This window comes from Podarcis melisellensis (genome assembly GCF_964234715.1).
Source record: "Podarcis melisellensis genome assembly, chromosome: Z".
Taxonomy (NCBI): Eukaryota; Metazoa; Chordata; class Lepidosauria; order Squamata; family Lacertidae; genus Podarcis; species Podarcis melisellensis.
This window is the reverse complement of record NC_138547.1, coordinates 31302435-31318825: the sequence shown is the minus strand read 5'-3', so window position 1 is coordinate 31318825 and position 16391 is coordinate 31302435. Positions and strand designations below refer to the sequence as shown.

Genomic DNA, 16391 nt, shown 5'->3' with positions numbered 1-16391 from the left:
ATTTCACTTTTACGCTATTAAAAAAAAACCTCTGTTGTTTTATTACATGAGTGTTTGAGTTGATTGATTTCATATTCTAATGATTTTGTACTCATGGTGAGCTGCATAGAAAGTTTTCTGGTGTCATGTTATGTGTATATTTAATAAAACAATAGGTAAATGAAATGCTTTCCCTTTATTTTTAGCAATGTATATGGACCTAAGGCAGGAGTAGCCAATAGGTCCAATATAGGGCTATTCAGATGTTGCTGGAATACAAATCTAAGCATCTCTGAGAATTTGCCATGCTGGCTGGGGCTGATGGGCGTTGGAGTAAAATAGAAGAAAAAAGTTTTGTGGAGGGCAGTGTTCACTACCACTGAACAGAATTTTCATTGTATGGGGCTTGGACCCCCTCATTTTTAGATCTTGGAGCTGATGTATTCATCATGGCTGCAGAGACCTCACTGCAACATAGAACTTCCATGCTTCACATCACAGCATTGAGCATGGCTGTGAGAGAGGTACCAGAGACAAAGCTTAAAATGATCCTTTGCAGTATTCAAAGGGTGAAGCACTGGCATAAATGATCAGCTCTGCGTAGTTGTGTAGTGGGTTGCCAAAGTCATGGCTGGTAAAAATCAATAACTGCTGTTTTGGGTTGTTGTTTTTTAAAATAATCATCTTTATTTATTACTTTCACAAACTGATATGAACTTATAAGATACAGAACTAAGATCACAGAATAAGAACTAAGACACAGTTCCTGGGGAAACAGAGACAGAGAAGGGTTGAATATATGAAGCAGTTAAATCAACCACCCCAAGAGAAACTATTCTCTCTCAAACTCTCTGATCTGCTATCCCTGTAAGCACATTCACCCTCCCCAACTCATAAGGGTTTCCTCAGTTACAAACACAGTTCCTGCTGCCACCACCAAAATGCCCAAGAGACTAACTCTTCTTCCAGCATATCACATTGAAAACGCTCCCTCTAGGAAGGGCAGGTGCCTAAAGGAAGATGTCCCTTCTGGTCTCCTCAGGCAAATCTTGGAGACCTTGGAGTTCATGCAAGCCCTCTAAAACCATCTTAATATTGGCTCTGATCTTGGCAGAGTCTTTGGTAAGGGCTTCACTGAACTCTGTTAGTAGCTTCTTGTTCTTCTCAATGAAGGCAAGCACCCCAGGAAGAGTCAACTCCACAAATAACCCATAACCCAGTGCTACCAATATGGTGGAGACATCAGGCACTTCTACATTGACATAGAAATTGTAGCCTAGATCCACTTGAGTCGTCAGCTCCTGGCTTCCTATCACCTGCAATCACTCAATAATATTCTTGAGCTGAAGTTACTGAGCCACATTTTCATAGACCTGATCTTGCTGCTCCAGAACCCTCTGGAGACCCCTCTGCAGAACTTCACCGACGATAGCTTCACACTGGAGCACCTTCTCCTGTACCTGCCGCTCACCTGGCATTCTGGCGAGGTTCCCGCGGGAGCTTTCATGCCAGAGCCTGGAGGGGAGATCAGTGGGACTGTTACTCACTGTAACTCTGGGCCCTCCCGCCTTCCTCCCACAGAAACAAGAAGCTGGACGTTCCGCAATCCAGTTGGGAACTGAGGGGCTGGGTGAGGGAGCGGAGGGCCTGGGGGGGGGGGGAGACATGGGCAGGTGGGTGAGGGAGGCTACCTTCCCTCCATGCGGATGCTTCCACAACTATTATGCTATTGATGAATTGGTGAATTCACTTTGAGTCCAAGTAAACAGGGAATAATGTAATTCCTCAAAACTTGAAACTCAAGACAATCTTTCCGCCAAGCCAAGCTAGTGCAACTGTAATATAATAAACAGTTATTTGCTTAAATGCATCTCACTACGTGTTCAAAATTAGCCAGGCACCAGGTGCATTTTGCACCTGACTATCAACCACTTGCAACCAACTGAAGATACCTGGACACCAGGATGGTGCCTGACATCTCCACTATCTGGAGGTGCATGCCTGGATCTTGACTGTTTTCACATACTAATACCAAATACTGTAAAATTCCATCAGTTATATTTTATCTGCACAATCAGAATGGATTTCAGAAACCAAAATGCTTTTTCTGTGCAGCCTGAGCTGGAGCAGTGGACGTTATAGTTAATGGTTGTCACTTGTCTTCATTTACCCCACCCCACTACCCTGCTCACAACTGTGAAGAATATCCCTACGCTACGAACTGTCTGTGTCACTATTAAGAAAAAGAGGTAGGAATAGGCCAATGTGGACTTGTATATGAATAAAGTGATTTTTTCCCCTTTTATGTTCTCAAAGTTCTTAACCTAGTTCAAGGTTGTCATCTGAACTAGCCAGATGTTTAACTGAGAATCAATCAGTCTGTCCATCCTTTGAAAAACAAGACTTTTTAAAGCCATCTTGCCCCAAAATGGCAACCAGATATTCCATTTGGGCAACTGTAACCTTGGATTAAGGAGCCATTTTGTGCCTAGCTTATATATCTGAGTTTCTAACACTGCTCACTACAATCTAGTGATAGCTAGGCATTTACACATAGAAGTAGATGCTAGTGCACCTGTAATATAATAAACAGATTTGCTTAAATGCATCTCATTTTGCATCTGGCTATCAGCCACTTGCAACCAAGTGAAGATGCCTAGGTGCCAGGATGGCACCTGAAGTCTTTTTGAGTTTGTATGTTTTTTGGTGCCTGACATCTCTACCATCTAGTATGCAAATGACTTAAGCTGTGTCCAAATAATAAAACAAGGCTGACATTTGAGTTAACTGGTTTAGGATTGAGTGGTAAAGGCACAAAATGTTTACCTTACTCTCTGTAAATTCCAAACAAAGCAAGTTATTTTTACAATCAAAGAGGAACAGGAATTCCATTTAGTTAAGGAGGGTAGGAAAAAAAGACAAAGGAAGTCCCATTATTATAAGCCCCAATGTTCTATAGAATATCTGAGGAGCACCACATTGTCTGTCCTACGTGATCTACCCATTGTGGACTATGAATATGCCAAATTTCAAACTGATCTTTTGTGTAGCACAACACTAAGAATGAAAAAGTTTTTCATTCTGGATTGGAACCGCAACATGACTAAGAAACATTTATTTATTACTTCCATCACATATATGCTGCCAAGATACCTGAGATTGCTTTGGCACTAGAGTTGTTTGGTGGTGATAAAGCAGTCTGGGTGTTATAAAGAAGTGAGTAGAAGCACCCTCTTCCACAGGGGTACCAACTTAAATAAAATATTGGGGTGGGGGCAGGTAAGCCCCACCATGCATAACCAAACACATGACACAGCACACATACACCATTTGAATGGCAAAGCCCATCAACGGGGGGTGGGGTGGGGGGTGGACCCCTCAAATATTTTATTAGAGGGCCCAAACAGACCTCAGCCCCAAGAAGCTGGCTCTTATGCTCTTCCAACACTTCTTTTTTTCAGACTGCAAGCTCACAACATAAATGAAGTATGGGCTAAGATTTGTGAACTCAGTTGTCTGACTTGACACTTCATGTAACTTCCAGTGAGTGACTTTTAAAGTAGAAAAGGCATGAGCCTAAAAATGAACTGAAATACAGGGCACACACCCCCATTTATGTGGTGGTTACGTTCTGAGGCACCGTGCATGTTAGTGAAATTATATATTTGAAACACCATTGAAAAAGCCTGTGCACACACACATCCATTCCACCCTTTTTGGAATGTTTTATGGTCATTTCTGGGTTCGATGTGATGCACATACAGTGGTACCTTGGGTTACATACACTTCAGGTTACATACACTTCAGGTTAGACTCCGCTAACCCAGAAATAGTACCTCGGGTTAAGAAGCTTGCTTCAGGATGAGAACAGAAATTGCGCGGTGGTGGCGGGAGGCCCCATTAGCTAAAGTAGTGCTTCAGGTTAAGAACAGTTTCAGGTTAAGAACGGACCTCTGGAACGAATTAAGTACGTAACCAGAGGTACCACTCTATGTACAATTGCACACCTATTGAACATGCATAAGTAAGGGGTTGCCTGCATAAATAATTAAGCAACCTATTCCTGCTCAAAATCTTTACTTTGACCACTTCCCAGATGCATCTTTTGCTGTTGCCTCTTTTAAAGTCTATGATATATATAAAGGGATTATTTTCAAAAGTTACTACATATATTATCATTAGCATCATCAGCAATTACAACAGTACAGTCATACTTCGGAAGTCGAATGGAATCTGTTCCTGAAGTCTGTTCAACTTCCAAAATGTTCGGAAACCAAGGTGTGGCTTCTCATTGGCTGCTGGAAGCTCCTGCAGCCAATTGGAAGGTGGGTTCCAAAGAATGTTTGCAAACCAGAACACTCACTTCCAAGTTTGTGGCATTCAGGAGCCACAACGTTCAACTTGTAAGGTGTTCAGGATTCAAGGTACTACTGTACTAGGAATTAAGACTGCACACACCTCAAGCATTACCAGTACCGCCATCATCCTTTTCTGCAGCAGAGAAGACCTCCCACTCCTACCCATTACTTACTGATATAAGTAACAAATAGGCTTGCTCTCTAACAAAGCTTCATAAGGCAATACAAGACCAGGACTATATGAGGCATTTATGCAAGTCCCAGGCATTTTTACTCTCATCTGGATTTAAGGCTGGAAGGCAAAGGAAAAGTGTGGTGCACTAAGGCTAAGTTTCAAATCAGCAACTTGTGACACTGCACAATATCATTTTTATTTTGCTCAGTTTTCATCACCAAAGTGATCTCCCTGGGGCACAAGCACACATTAAAGCATCAGCCTTGGTTTTCAATTTGCTGGCTTTATGCAGTCTAGGCCTACATGAAAGTCTCTTAAATCTGATTTTAAACAGACAGGATTTTTTTGATTCTTGAATAATGATTACAGTAAGCCTGCAACTTAAGTGCATTTAACTTTTGTGCATTCAGCTTTACGTGTGCAGCAATTTGTGTATATATAGGGGAAATGACACTGGCAATCCCATCTGCCATTGAACCAGGTGTGAAGCCCGGAATGTAACTCCTGCATATGTTGTGGGCTTACTGTAATGAATTTTGTACTCAAACACTAAAAAAGCCTTCCCCAACCTGGTACTCTCCAGATGTTTTAGACTACACTACAGCTTCCATCAAGCCATGCTGGCTGGGGCTGAGGCAAGTTGTAGTGCAAAGCAATCTAGAGGACACTTGGTTGTGGACGGTTCCAATAACGTAAGAAGAAAACTGGCAGCATAGTTTTCAAGCAAGAATCCAGCAGTTCAACACAAAGCCCTGTGCAAAAGAACACAGCTACCTCTCACATGTGTACTTACAGTTTAAAATGTAAAATATAAATAAGTATCAACATTTAAAATTCCGCAACATTACTTTCAAATTTACAATGTGTTATAAATTAAGTGTAATTTCTGGAACCAACGATGAAGAAAGTGTTTTATAAAGTCCAATATGATAAAATCAGCCCAACAGCGGGGGGAAATGTGGGACACCTCGTGTTTTTCTCTCAAGTCCTTAGTGAAGTCTAAGTAATGTTAGGAAAGAATAGATGTGGGTAGGAAGAAAGTAAGCCCCAATAGAATGAAAGGCAGTGCTTTGCCACCGTGTTTCCTTCATGCAGAGAAAAGGTGCAGTAGACTTAATGGAAAATGCAGGCTGGAAGCTAGGAGGACAGAGACTGAAGTGTCACTTCCATCAGCAAAGCAAACCTTCTTTGCAACACTTCTGTGAAAAACAAAAAAGAGTTGCCTAAGAACCGTACGCAATACCAAAGTACCCTTGGTCATATCCCCTGACCTGAGGGACTGATCATTTCCTGTACCACCAGATGGAGGAGGTGATTCTGCTCCGGAGTGAGCAGCGGCCAGAGTTCCTTCTGCAGCACCTTGAGCGCCTCCAGGTCTTTCTCTTGGCAAGCCATGACAGCGGACTGCAGCAGCAGGAAGAGCTCTGAGGGCACGTAGCCCGGCGAGGCATCCAGGGCCTCCCAGGAGTACTTCTCGAGGGTCTTGGCGTGCTCGGGCATCAGCTTGGAAGGCGGCGGCTGGAGCAGCAGGAGGAGAAGGACGCGGGCCACCTCGCAGTGCAGCAGCTCGTCGAGGAAGGCTCCCGGCGGCGGGCTGACCGGAACGGATGAAGAAGCGGCTGCGGCAGCCGAAGATGACGATCCACCGGCAGAGGGTCCTGTGCCGGCCTGAGCCATCAGCTGCGCCTGGGTGAGCACAGCCAAAGCACCATCGTGGTCGCGGCAAAGCAGCAGGCAGGAGGCCACGTCGCGTAGGCAGCGCAGAGCCTCCAGGGGCAGCTGGGCGACCGCCAGGAGGTCTGCGGCGCGCAGAAGGGCCGGCACGGCTTGGCCCGGCTCTCCGCCGGAGCGCAGCTCGTTGCCCAGCTCGAGCCAAAGCCCGGCTGCCAGCGCGGGCTGGCCCAGGTCGAGGCGCAGGCGGGAGCCGAAAGCCACGCAGCTCTGGGCAGCCGGCAGGTGTTCAGACAGTCCCAGCCCGGGGCCTTGGCGCAGGCGGAGCTCCCGCTCGTGCTTGAGCCAGAGGCGCGCCGCTTCGCCCAGCGCCGCCGCTTCTCCGGGCGCGTGCCCGAGGCTCTGGGCGCAGCGCGCCACCGCTAGCTGGCACCAGGCCGCGTACGGGAGGCTCTCCTGGGCCCGCAGCTCCCTGGCCAGCGCCGCGAACTGCTCGGCCGCCTCAGACACGTTCGGCTTGCGCAGGAAGCGCCGGCGGAGCTTGGCTGACACGAGCCGGTAGCGGGTCAGGAAGTCGCCTCCGCCGCCCGATCCCGACCCGGATTCCCCTCCGCTGAAACCAGGCGACAGGCCGCCACCGCCGGTACCCGGGACGGACAGCATCTTCCCGACTGCTTCGGCTTCACCGACAGCTCTCCTATGCTAGGCCCCGCAGGAAATGGCGACAGAGGGTTGCCGGGCGACGGAACAGGAAGTGGAGAAGAAGGCGTTGCCAAGGGCCGTGTAACCATGGCGACCGCGGAGGCAGCCGTTCCCATCCCTGGGCTCCATCCTTGGGCTCATCTCATCGCACTCCTACCTGTACTTTGCTTTCCAGGCACAGATCCAGGTGGAACAAAAAGAGGTTTTCACAGGGAACAGCGCTGGGGCGAAACAACCAACAACGTACCAGACGCAGCACTTTAGAACACGGAACCCGTGCCTAGAAACACAGCACAAAATGATGTGTCTTTCTGGGGAAAATCATCCTTTAGCGCTCAGTCGGAGCAGCTGAGTTTTCCGCGGGATAGCCGTTTTCTCCTGTTTGAAGTTAGAGTGGGTGTTCCGTGGGAAAGGAGCAGGGCAAGGGGGTGTTATGGGAATTGTAAGGTTTCAAATATAGAATGAACGTTGATAACTGCACAAGGTAAACACACATACATAAGTATATGAACCACATGTCTAAAATAGTACAGGAAAGCAATCCAAAAGCCATCTTGACTCTCCTAAAGACTCTAAATATTTCCTCTGCCTCCTTAATTCCCCTTGCCTGACAACATCAGGGGAAGTTCCTGAAAGGATTCCCCTCCTACATCTATGAACCTCCTTTGTATTGTCATTGTCTGCCCAGATGCTCCGCATTGAGGGATGGGCATCCTGATTGTCTTATCAAATGCTAATGTTTTGTGTAAACTGTGTCTCAGAAAAGTAAAGGACCCCTAACAGTTAAGCTCAGTCTCCAATGATGCTGGGGTTACGGTGCTCATCTTGCTTTACTGGCCAAGGGAGCCGACATTTGTCCGCAGATAGTTTTTCCGGGTCATGTGGCCAGCATGACTAAGCCGCTTCTGGCAAAACCACAGCAGTGCATGGAAATGCCGTTTACTTTCCTGCTGGAGTGGTACCTATTTACCTACTTGCACTTTGATGTGCTTTTGAACTGCTAGATTGGCAGGAGCTGGGACTGAACAACTGGAGCTCACACCGCCGATCTTCTGATCAGCAAGCCCAAAGCTTGGTTTGGTTTACACCACAGTGACACCCGCGTCCCAAACTGGGTCTGGAATTATGTAAAACTTGCTAAATCCTCAAGAATATCACACTTCAGCCTGTCTGAGCCACAGGAACCCCACCTTCTGTGAGATGTAATTTCTGACTGTTTGTAGAGGGGGTTTCTCCTTCTCCACGCCAAAATGCAAACCCTTAAAAGAGATGTTTCTTCTGGGTTCTGGGTCTCTTGCCTCCTTGCTAGGAGGGGAAGTAACTCTGTTGCAACTGAAAAATAAAGATCTGCCTTGCTTTCACTGCATCCTGCCACCATCCATTCATCTCTGACGGATCACGGACTTAGGGGACTCAGTCCATTGGGGAGTTGGGCAGCAAAAGCCAACCACCACTATTTTTTCTATATCAGGGGAAAATGCTGAGACCCGTTCTTTCTCAGCACTGGACAAGTGGAAGTGTGGCGGCACCATAAAGTGGCCTGGTCCTCTTAGGTTGCAATCAGACATGTAGGTGATGCTGTGTTAGTTTTCCTGATTGCAACATTGGCACTTCTGTCTGAATTTATGTTCTCTTTGTGTTATCTATATTTTCTCTATGTATTTTAAAATAATTTTTATTAATATGTTGTGACAATATGTAACCAAAACCGTTATGCATCAAAAGTTCTTGCTTCTCACGCAAAATAAAATAAAAAAGAGACAAGAAATGGAAAGGAAAAATAAGGAAATGGCATATGAAGAGATAAATAACATAATAAAAACTCTATCAAAGTGTGAATAAATTAAAAGGAAAAGTATGATTTACTTTCTCATTCCAGAAATATATAAACAAGACCTACCTTCCCCCAAAACTGTTGTGCCTCCTTGCAAACAACTAAGAATGGTATGCTGACATACTGTTCCAAATCTCATCCCCTTACACATGTGATTTTTTTTCCGTGTTAAGGGGGCTGCAAATAGATTTTTTTTGTAGAATCAAATAACACAGAAATGAGTGCTAAACATGCTGTATTTTCTGGAACTAGCTTTCTCCTTGTGTTAAAGTTCAAAGAGAATGCCACAATTAATAGTTTGTTTCTTAATTTCATTTATATCCCACCCTTTTTCTCCAAGGAGCTCAAGATAGCACACATGGTTCTCCACCTCCTCATTTAATTCCCACAACAACCCTGTGGTGTAGGTTAGGCTGAGACACAATGGCTGGGCCAATGTCACTCAATGAGCTTCATGGCTGAGTGAGGATTTGATCCCTGGTCTCCTTGGTCCAAATCCAACACTCTAACCACTATACCACATTGTCTCTAATAATGTTAGGGAAACATTGGGGAAGTAGAATGAACTGCCATGTGAATGGAGTCTAGATGGGCCATTTGGCTGGTGCAACAGGCTCATTATATTTGTGAGTGTGTGTTCACAACTAATAATTCTGTTATATTTGAATTGTGTTTATCCCTAATGCAATACTGTTGACAAATGGCTGAGATTCTACATATAGAAAACTGATGCAGGAATCTGGAGGTCTCTCCAAACTGTCAGTATTATGCAGAAGAGATTTAAGAGTGTACTAGAACTTTAGCTTTCTATAACTGAAATTGATTAAAGCACTCTGGGTTTGTCCACACTTTTGCTTGACCTGTATTTTGATTATGTTGTGTAGCAATTAACTCCAAGACCTTTTCTCATTGCTCCACGACTGTGCCTTGTGAAAACAGGAACTTACTTGCTGAATTGGATCTTAATCAGATGTGCAGAAAATCTGAAGACAGATTATGCTGGTCAACTTTCTGATTCAGCAGATAATATTGTTTTTTCCCCTAAGACAGCTGTGGAACAACAAGGAAAGCTCTCAGACCCAGATAAACTGATCAGTACACAAATAGGGTAAAAATACAGGACAAGCAAATTTAAATAAATTGAATGATTATCTAGTTAAATTTGTTAAGTTAAATTAATTGAAAATAGCTTGCAGATACTTAATTGGCTTAGGATTTTATTTATGTTAAATGATGAATGAATATGTTTAATTTCATAAGGTGAAGATTTAAGGATGTTAATGTTTAAGTTAAATTTCATAAGAATTGGGATTTGGAAAACCGTTAAAAGGACATGCAATGAAATTCAACCAAGGGGAAGCGAGGAAGTCACTTAACGAAGTTAATAAGTGTAATTTTCAAAAAGGCTATGATTTATGTTTGTTTGTCTTGTGTGTTTGTTTCTTTATAATATTGTGAAAACCAATAAAAATTTTGGGGAAAAAATACAGGACAAGCAAAAGTGTGAATAACAAGTTCATGTTTAAAAAAACAACAAAAAATACACATGTATTTTTCTTTTGTGAGAAAAGTGATGGGAAAATTCACACTAGAAAGTGTGGGATGAATGAATGGCTAATGAGAAAACACCCTACAAGCAAATCAGGATTAATGCAGTTCGTTGTCATGTAACTCCTACAAACATATCAGAACAAATAGTAGATATTTGACATAGTCGAATTGTTGTGTAAGCAAACCAGGATGACTGCTGAAAAACAAGTCATCAGGTGGCGCACTATGTGATCATGAGCACCTGTCAGAACCATCCAGATTGCGCCCCCCTAGTCAAGGGCACCCCCCCTCTGGAAGTCCTTGCAGCGGTGGCACTGGCCCTTCCTTCTCCCCACCCCCACCTTCCTCACACAACTCCCCATCCCCCTTCCTCTTTCAGCAACACCAACATGAAATTTCAGTAGCCCTCTGGGTGATTTTCAGACTTGGGCATGAGGAAAAGCCTCTTAGCCTAAAAAAAACTTGGGGGGGGAGGGGAAAAGAGAAGAGGGGAAAATTAATAATAATAATAATAATAATAATAATAATAATAATAATAATAATTTTATTTATACCCTGCCCTCCCCATCCAAGGCCCGGCTCAGGGCGACTAACAACCAATTAAAAAATGGATTGAAATAAAACTCAAAAAACAAGATTAAAATACATTAAAACATTAAAATGCAGCCTAAAAGGTTTGCTGAGGGGTGAAGAGGCGAGGATTTGAATCTGGTTGTTCCACAGGTTGGGGAGAATGAGGGGGGGAGGCTGTTCCCAATCTGAGAACAGGACGGCGCTTCCCTTCTCTTCCCTCCACCGCCCTCCTCCCTCCACTAGTGTACCTCAGAGCAGCTTGTTACTGGTCCTGGGGAAGGCAGAGAGGAGGTGGGGAGGGGAAACGGGATACTCCCCCCCCCCTTTCCTTGGGCAAAGTTAGGGGACCCAAAGAGAGGCCGCCAGCGCCCGGCTGTCAAGGAAAGTGAGGAGAAACAACCCGGGAAACCTTTTATTCGTGGGAGAGCGAAGCAGCCCCTGTGTGTGTCTGTCTGAGGCACTTTTTCGCGGGTGCTCTTGAGGTCCCTTCCAGGCTGGTTGAAGCGGCACATCAGTTCAAGGCGTCCAGGCACTGTTGGAGAGAAAGACTGAGGGAAGGGAAATTTCTCCGCTCACTTGTGGCCCCACTTCTCAGCTTCTTCCCCGCCACTGCCCTCTACCTGAGAGGGTAGCTGAGAGGAGAAGCAGGGCTAGCGGGCAGATGTGGAAGGTTACTGCAAAGAAACAGTGGACACTTTAAACACTGCAGTTTTTAAATGTCCTTCCTGGGTTCAGAACATGTTGGTACTGCACAATTACTGTTGTTGAGTCCAATGGGACTTACTCCCAAGTAATTGTGCGCTGACAGCTAATTTCAGCCAGGATCCCAAAGTCCCAATGAATACGAGAATGTGCAGAGTGCCACCTTCTCCCACCTGTGTAGTGTCAGCTCCTACTTAGCTGAGATGGGGGGCAGAGAGGCGAATAACAAGCAGAAAACTTTTACAGCTTTATTCTTGTTTGTGTGACTGCTGGTTAGAAGACCCAGATGGACAGCTGGTCTTTCCTAGAATCGCCACCCAAAACGCCGGATGTTCTTTGGGAATTAGATTATAGCTTTTTGCCAAAGCTCCTGTGTCTTTCTGTCCCTGTGGCTCCCACCTGCATGCTTAAGTCAGCCTTCGCTAACCTGCTGTCTTTCAGCCTGCCAGGTGTGCCTTTGCCTTTAAGGGAAACGCAGGGGTAGAAAGAAATCTGCAGGTGACAATTCCAGGGACAGAAAGGGAAACAATGGAGCCTCAAAGCAGGGTTTGGAGGAGGCTGAAAAGTTGGCGGCCATGGGGTCTTTTGGATTTCCTTGGGGAACCAGGCTATAAGCTTGAATACACGTGTATTCGCAAGATATAGGGGGTTTACTTTATTGGAGGGTGTGTGGTCCCCGTGGGGGGGGGGTGAAATTGGGAAGCAGAGTCCCTTTAACTCGCTGGAGTTTAAACTGGCCAGGGGGCGGGGCTACGGATCTCTGTTTCTAACACCTGGGGCGTCCTCGGCGTCTTCTCTACTTCCATCTGCCGGGCGCTGCGGGAGGGAGGGTGGCAATGGGTGCTTGGAGCTCGCTCGCTGCTGCACCTCCTCCTCCTCCTTGGCGAAGGGTGCGCTCCTGGCTCCGCTCAGCATCCGGGCGGAGCGCATCCGTGCTGCGGGACGGCGGAGAGTCCTGGGGTAGGTAGGGTTCTGGCTGGCGATAGGGGCGGATGGGGGGGCATTTTGGGTGGTGGGATTTGGGTAGCCGCCTCGCCCAGCCAAGCAACTTCGTTGTGGCTTTGGGAATGTGTCGGGTTGGCCCTCGACCTTGGGTCCTTGGTTTCAGGAGGAAGGGCTGCTCCGCGGAGGTAGAGCTTTGCGGTGGGGGGGGGGGAGAGGCCAGGGTTACTCTACCCGCAGGATTTCCAGGCAGGGCTGGGGAAAGAGTCGGGTCTGAAACTGCGAAGAGCACGTGTGTATGGACATGGGCAGTGGCGTGTGGGGTTGGGCCGGGGGAGGGTAGTCCCAATCGCGCGATTTTTAGGGGGCGGGAGCCAGGCGCCCCCACGCAGGGAACCCCGTCCCGCCCCGAGTGCCGCCGGGACCCGGCTTGGACTAGCCGCCGCGCGTCCCAGACCAGCGTGGGGGAGCGGGATTTGCCTGCCGACCAAGCTTCTCCTGGCAAGGGCATGCTGGGGCGAAGGGCAGTCCCGCTTGGCTCTGGTGGCCAGGCTGAGTTGACGCGCGGAACCCTTCCCGCCCTGGGCACGTTGGTGGCGAGGGCAGCGCCTGGCGCGGTGGGTTGTGTTGGCCGCGCGCACTCCAGCGCAAAAAAGGACGCAAAGCGTTTTCCGCAATCAACCCTCCATTTTTGGGCTTGAGCACCCCACGTCCCATCCCTTCCTCCTTGGTGCCTTTAGCTTCTGTGGGGAAGGTGAGGTGCAGGCAGAAGTTCCACAGGGCAATCCCTGGCTCTTTGGGTAGGGTAGATTTCTTCTGGCCATGCAGGTTCTTTTACGTTATCCTTGGTTGTGATGGATGTTAGATGAATCCTATGTCTTCTTATTTGGGAGCAAAGCCTGCTGCCCTCGCTGCAGTTTACTCCTTGGTAAAAATGTACAGGATTATGCTGCTGCTGTATGATAGTTTCTTTCCTTTTAAAAAGAGGGGGAAACGTTTTTGGGTACTGCACATGTAAGGTTGGAAGCCATAGCAGCTTCTATGGGGTAGGTGAGGTGCAGGCAGAAGTTCCACAGGATAATCCTTGCCTCTTTGGGTAGGGTTGGGAATGTCCCCTTGTCTGATACTATGGTGGGCTCCTCACAGTCAGTACAGAACTCTCGATGCACCTGTGGTCAGATTTGGTACAGCAGAGCTCCTCTTTATGTTGTGTTCTTGGTTTTCCTGGAAATGTTTTTTTCTTAGGCCTAACTGCTAACCCAGAGCAGTTGCAGAGGAGCAGGAACCTTTGTCACTAGGGGGCGCAAGTCTCTAGAAATCTTAAGGGCTGCCTTTCACCAGCATCTTAGTTCTCCTTAGTCTTTGAAGTGCAGCAGCCTGCCTGGCCCTGGAGAGAGACTTTCTGCAGTGCAGCTATGCTGTTGAGTCCATATCCTGTGCATGCTGACTTGGAATTGAGTCCTGCAGTGCTCAGTGGGATATCCTGCCTTGTCAAATGTGCCCAGGAAGAAAGCTGGCATTTGCTCCTGGGTGGCCTGGCTCTCAATATTTGGCTGCTGCTGGGCTCTCCATGGCTGAACTGGGAATAGAGAACTCTCCTGCCTGGACTTTTCTGTTGAGCTGACTAAGATGGTTTGAGTTTTCATCTGGCATTATATTTCTCCCTCCCTTGCAGGGTTGGAGTGACCATGTTCTGAGGCAAGACGGGCAACCTGTCTTCAGCAGCAGTGTATAGGAATGTCAGAGGAGCCTTCTGCATCAGGCCAAAGGGGGACCATCTAGTTGAGCATCCTGTTCCCACCGTGACCACCAAGATGTCAGCCAAAGACACAGGGCTGCTCTGTGGATGGGCAGAGCTAATGCACAGGGAAGAAGCCTCCCTGCCCGTCAGCACTGCTTGCATGGGCAGGACGGGCATGCTTCTCAATCCCAGCTGCTGCAAACCGCAGGAGGGCAGAGTTGCTCTTGCGCTCCTGTCCTGTTTGTGGGTTTCCCTTAAGGAGCATCTGGGTGGCCACTGTGAACAGGATGATGGAGTAGGGGGCTCATTGGCCAGATCCAGTAGACTCTTCTTATTCTCTTCTGTAAATACTTTATTTTCAAATTTTTCAAATTGGTTTTCACAACATTATAAACAAACAAACACATAAGACAAAGAAACATAAATCATAGCCTTATTGAAAATTACACTTATTAACATTGTTAAGTGACTTCCTCGCTTCCCCTTGGTTGGATTTCACTGCATATCCTTTTAACGGTTTTCCAAATCACAGTTCTTATAAAATTTAACTTAAACATTAACATCCTTAGATCTTCACATTATGAAATTAAACATATTAATTCATCACTTAACATAAATAAAATCCTAAGCCAACTGAGTATCTGCAAGCTATTTTCAGTTAATTTAACTTAACATATTTCACTTAGTAAAGGTAAAGGTATCCCTGCCCGTTCGGCCAGTCTTGCCAGACTCTAGGGTTGTGCGCTCATCTCACTCTATAGGCCGGGAGCCAGCGCTGTCCGCAGACACCTCCGGGTCACGTGGCCAGCGTGACAAGCTGCATCTGGCGAGCCAGTGCAGCACACGGAACACCGTTTACTTTCCCGCTGGTAAGCGGTCCCTATTTATCTACTTGCACCCAGAGGTGCTTTCAAACTGCTAGGTTGGCAGGCGCTGGGACTGAACGACGGGAGCGCACCCCGCCGCAGGGATTCGAACCGCCGACCTTGCAATCGGCAAGTCCTAGGCGCTGAGGTTTTACCCACAGCGCAACCCACGTCCCATTTAACTTAGTAATCATTAAATTTAATCCACTCTTCCTGATACTCAACCTCCTTCTGGTCACGGACTCTTCTGGTTAGGTCAGCTAGCTCCGAAAAATCCATTTTCATCTGCCATTCTTCTATCGTTGGTAATTCTTGGGTTTTCCACTTTTTAGCTAACAAAATACGAGCAGCAGTTGTGGCATACAAAAATAATATATTTCTTGGGCAATTCCAAACCTGTTATTCCAAGAAGAAAGGCCTCTGGTTTCTTTATAAATGTATATTTCAACATTTTTTTCAATTCATTATAAATCTTTTCCCAGAACTCTTTCTCCTTGGGACAGGTCCACCACATATGATAAAAGATTCCTTCCTTTTCTTTACATTTCCAAGATAGATTGTTACAGTTATATATATCTTTGCTAATTTTACAGGAGTCAAATACCATCTGTACATCATTTTCATGTACATCCTTTAACACAGTACATGCAGAGAACTTGACCCCTTTCTTCCACAATCTTTCCCAATCCTCAAACATTATATTATGTCCTACATCTCTTGCTCAATCTATCATCACAGATTTAACTTGTTCATCTTTTGTATGCTACTCCAACAATAACTTGTACATTTTAGATAATTTTTTACCTTTTTTATCGAACAACTCCTTCTCCAACTTAGATTTTTCAAAAGCAAAACCATTTTTCTTATCCAATTTATACAATTCATTAATCTGGTAACCAATTTAACTTATCTTTAACTTCATCAAATGGTTTTAATTTGTAACCTTTTTCTTCTATCAATAAATCATAATAGTTCAACCATTTGGTATCCATATTTAGTTTTTTCTGGGTCTTTGCCTCCATTGGTGAAAGCCATCTGGGCATCTTTCTTTCTAAAAGATCTTTATATTTTGTCCAAACATTATACAACAATTTCCTAATTACATGGTTTTTAAATGCATTATGGGCCTTTACCTTGTCATACCATAAATATGCATTCCAACCAAACATATTGTCCAATCCCTCCAAATCTATGTCTTCTAATTGCATCCATTCTTTAATCCAGCAAAGTGCAGCAGCTTCAAAATAATTTTTTTAATCTGGCAAGGAAAATCCCCCTCTTTCTTTAAAGTCTGTAA

At 45.9% G+C, this 16391-nt stretch overlaps 1 protein-coding gene across 1 annotated transcript; it reads right to left on the bottom strand.

Moving 5' to 3' along the window:
• Nucleotides 1-640: 640 nt before the first annotated feature.
• LOC309362000 (40-kDa huntingtin-associated protein-like) lies at nucleotides 641-9917 on the bottom strand. Its single transcript, XM_081897436.1, has 2 exons — nucleotides 5784-9917; nucleotides 641-1494 (listed from the first exon to the last, which is right to left on the bottom strand). Exons 1-2 carry the CDS (start codon nucleotides 6844-6846, stop codon nucleotides 1292-1294), a joined length of 1266 nt encoding a protein of 421 aa, XP_081753562.1. The 5' UTR covers nucleotides 6847-9917; the 3' UTR covers nucleotides 641-1291.
• Nucleotides 9918-16391: the final 6474 nt, after the last annotated feature.

Excerpts from the sequence above, each read along its gene's own strand:
- LOC309362000 (XM_081897436.1), bottom strand. The coding sequence starts at position 6,846 with ATGCTGTCCGTCCCGGGTACCGGCGGTGGCGGCCTGTCGCCTGGTTTC. Across the intron at positions 1,495-5,783 it reads GGAAATGATCAGTCCCTCAG|GCTCTGGCATGAAAGCTCCC; the intron begins GTCAGGGGATAT and ends TCTCCCCTCCAG.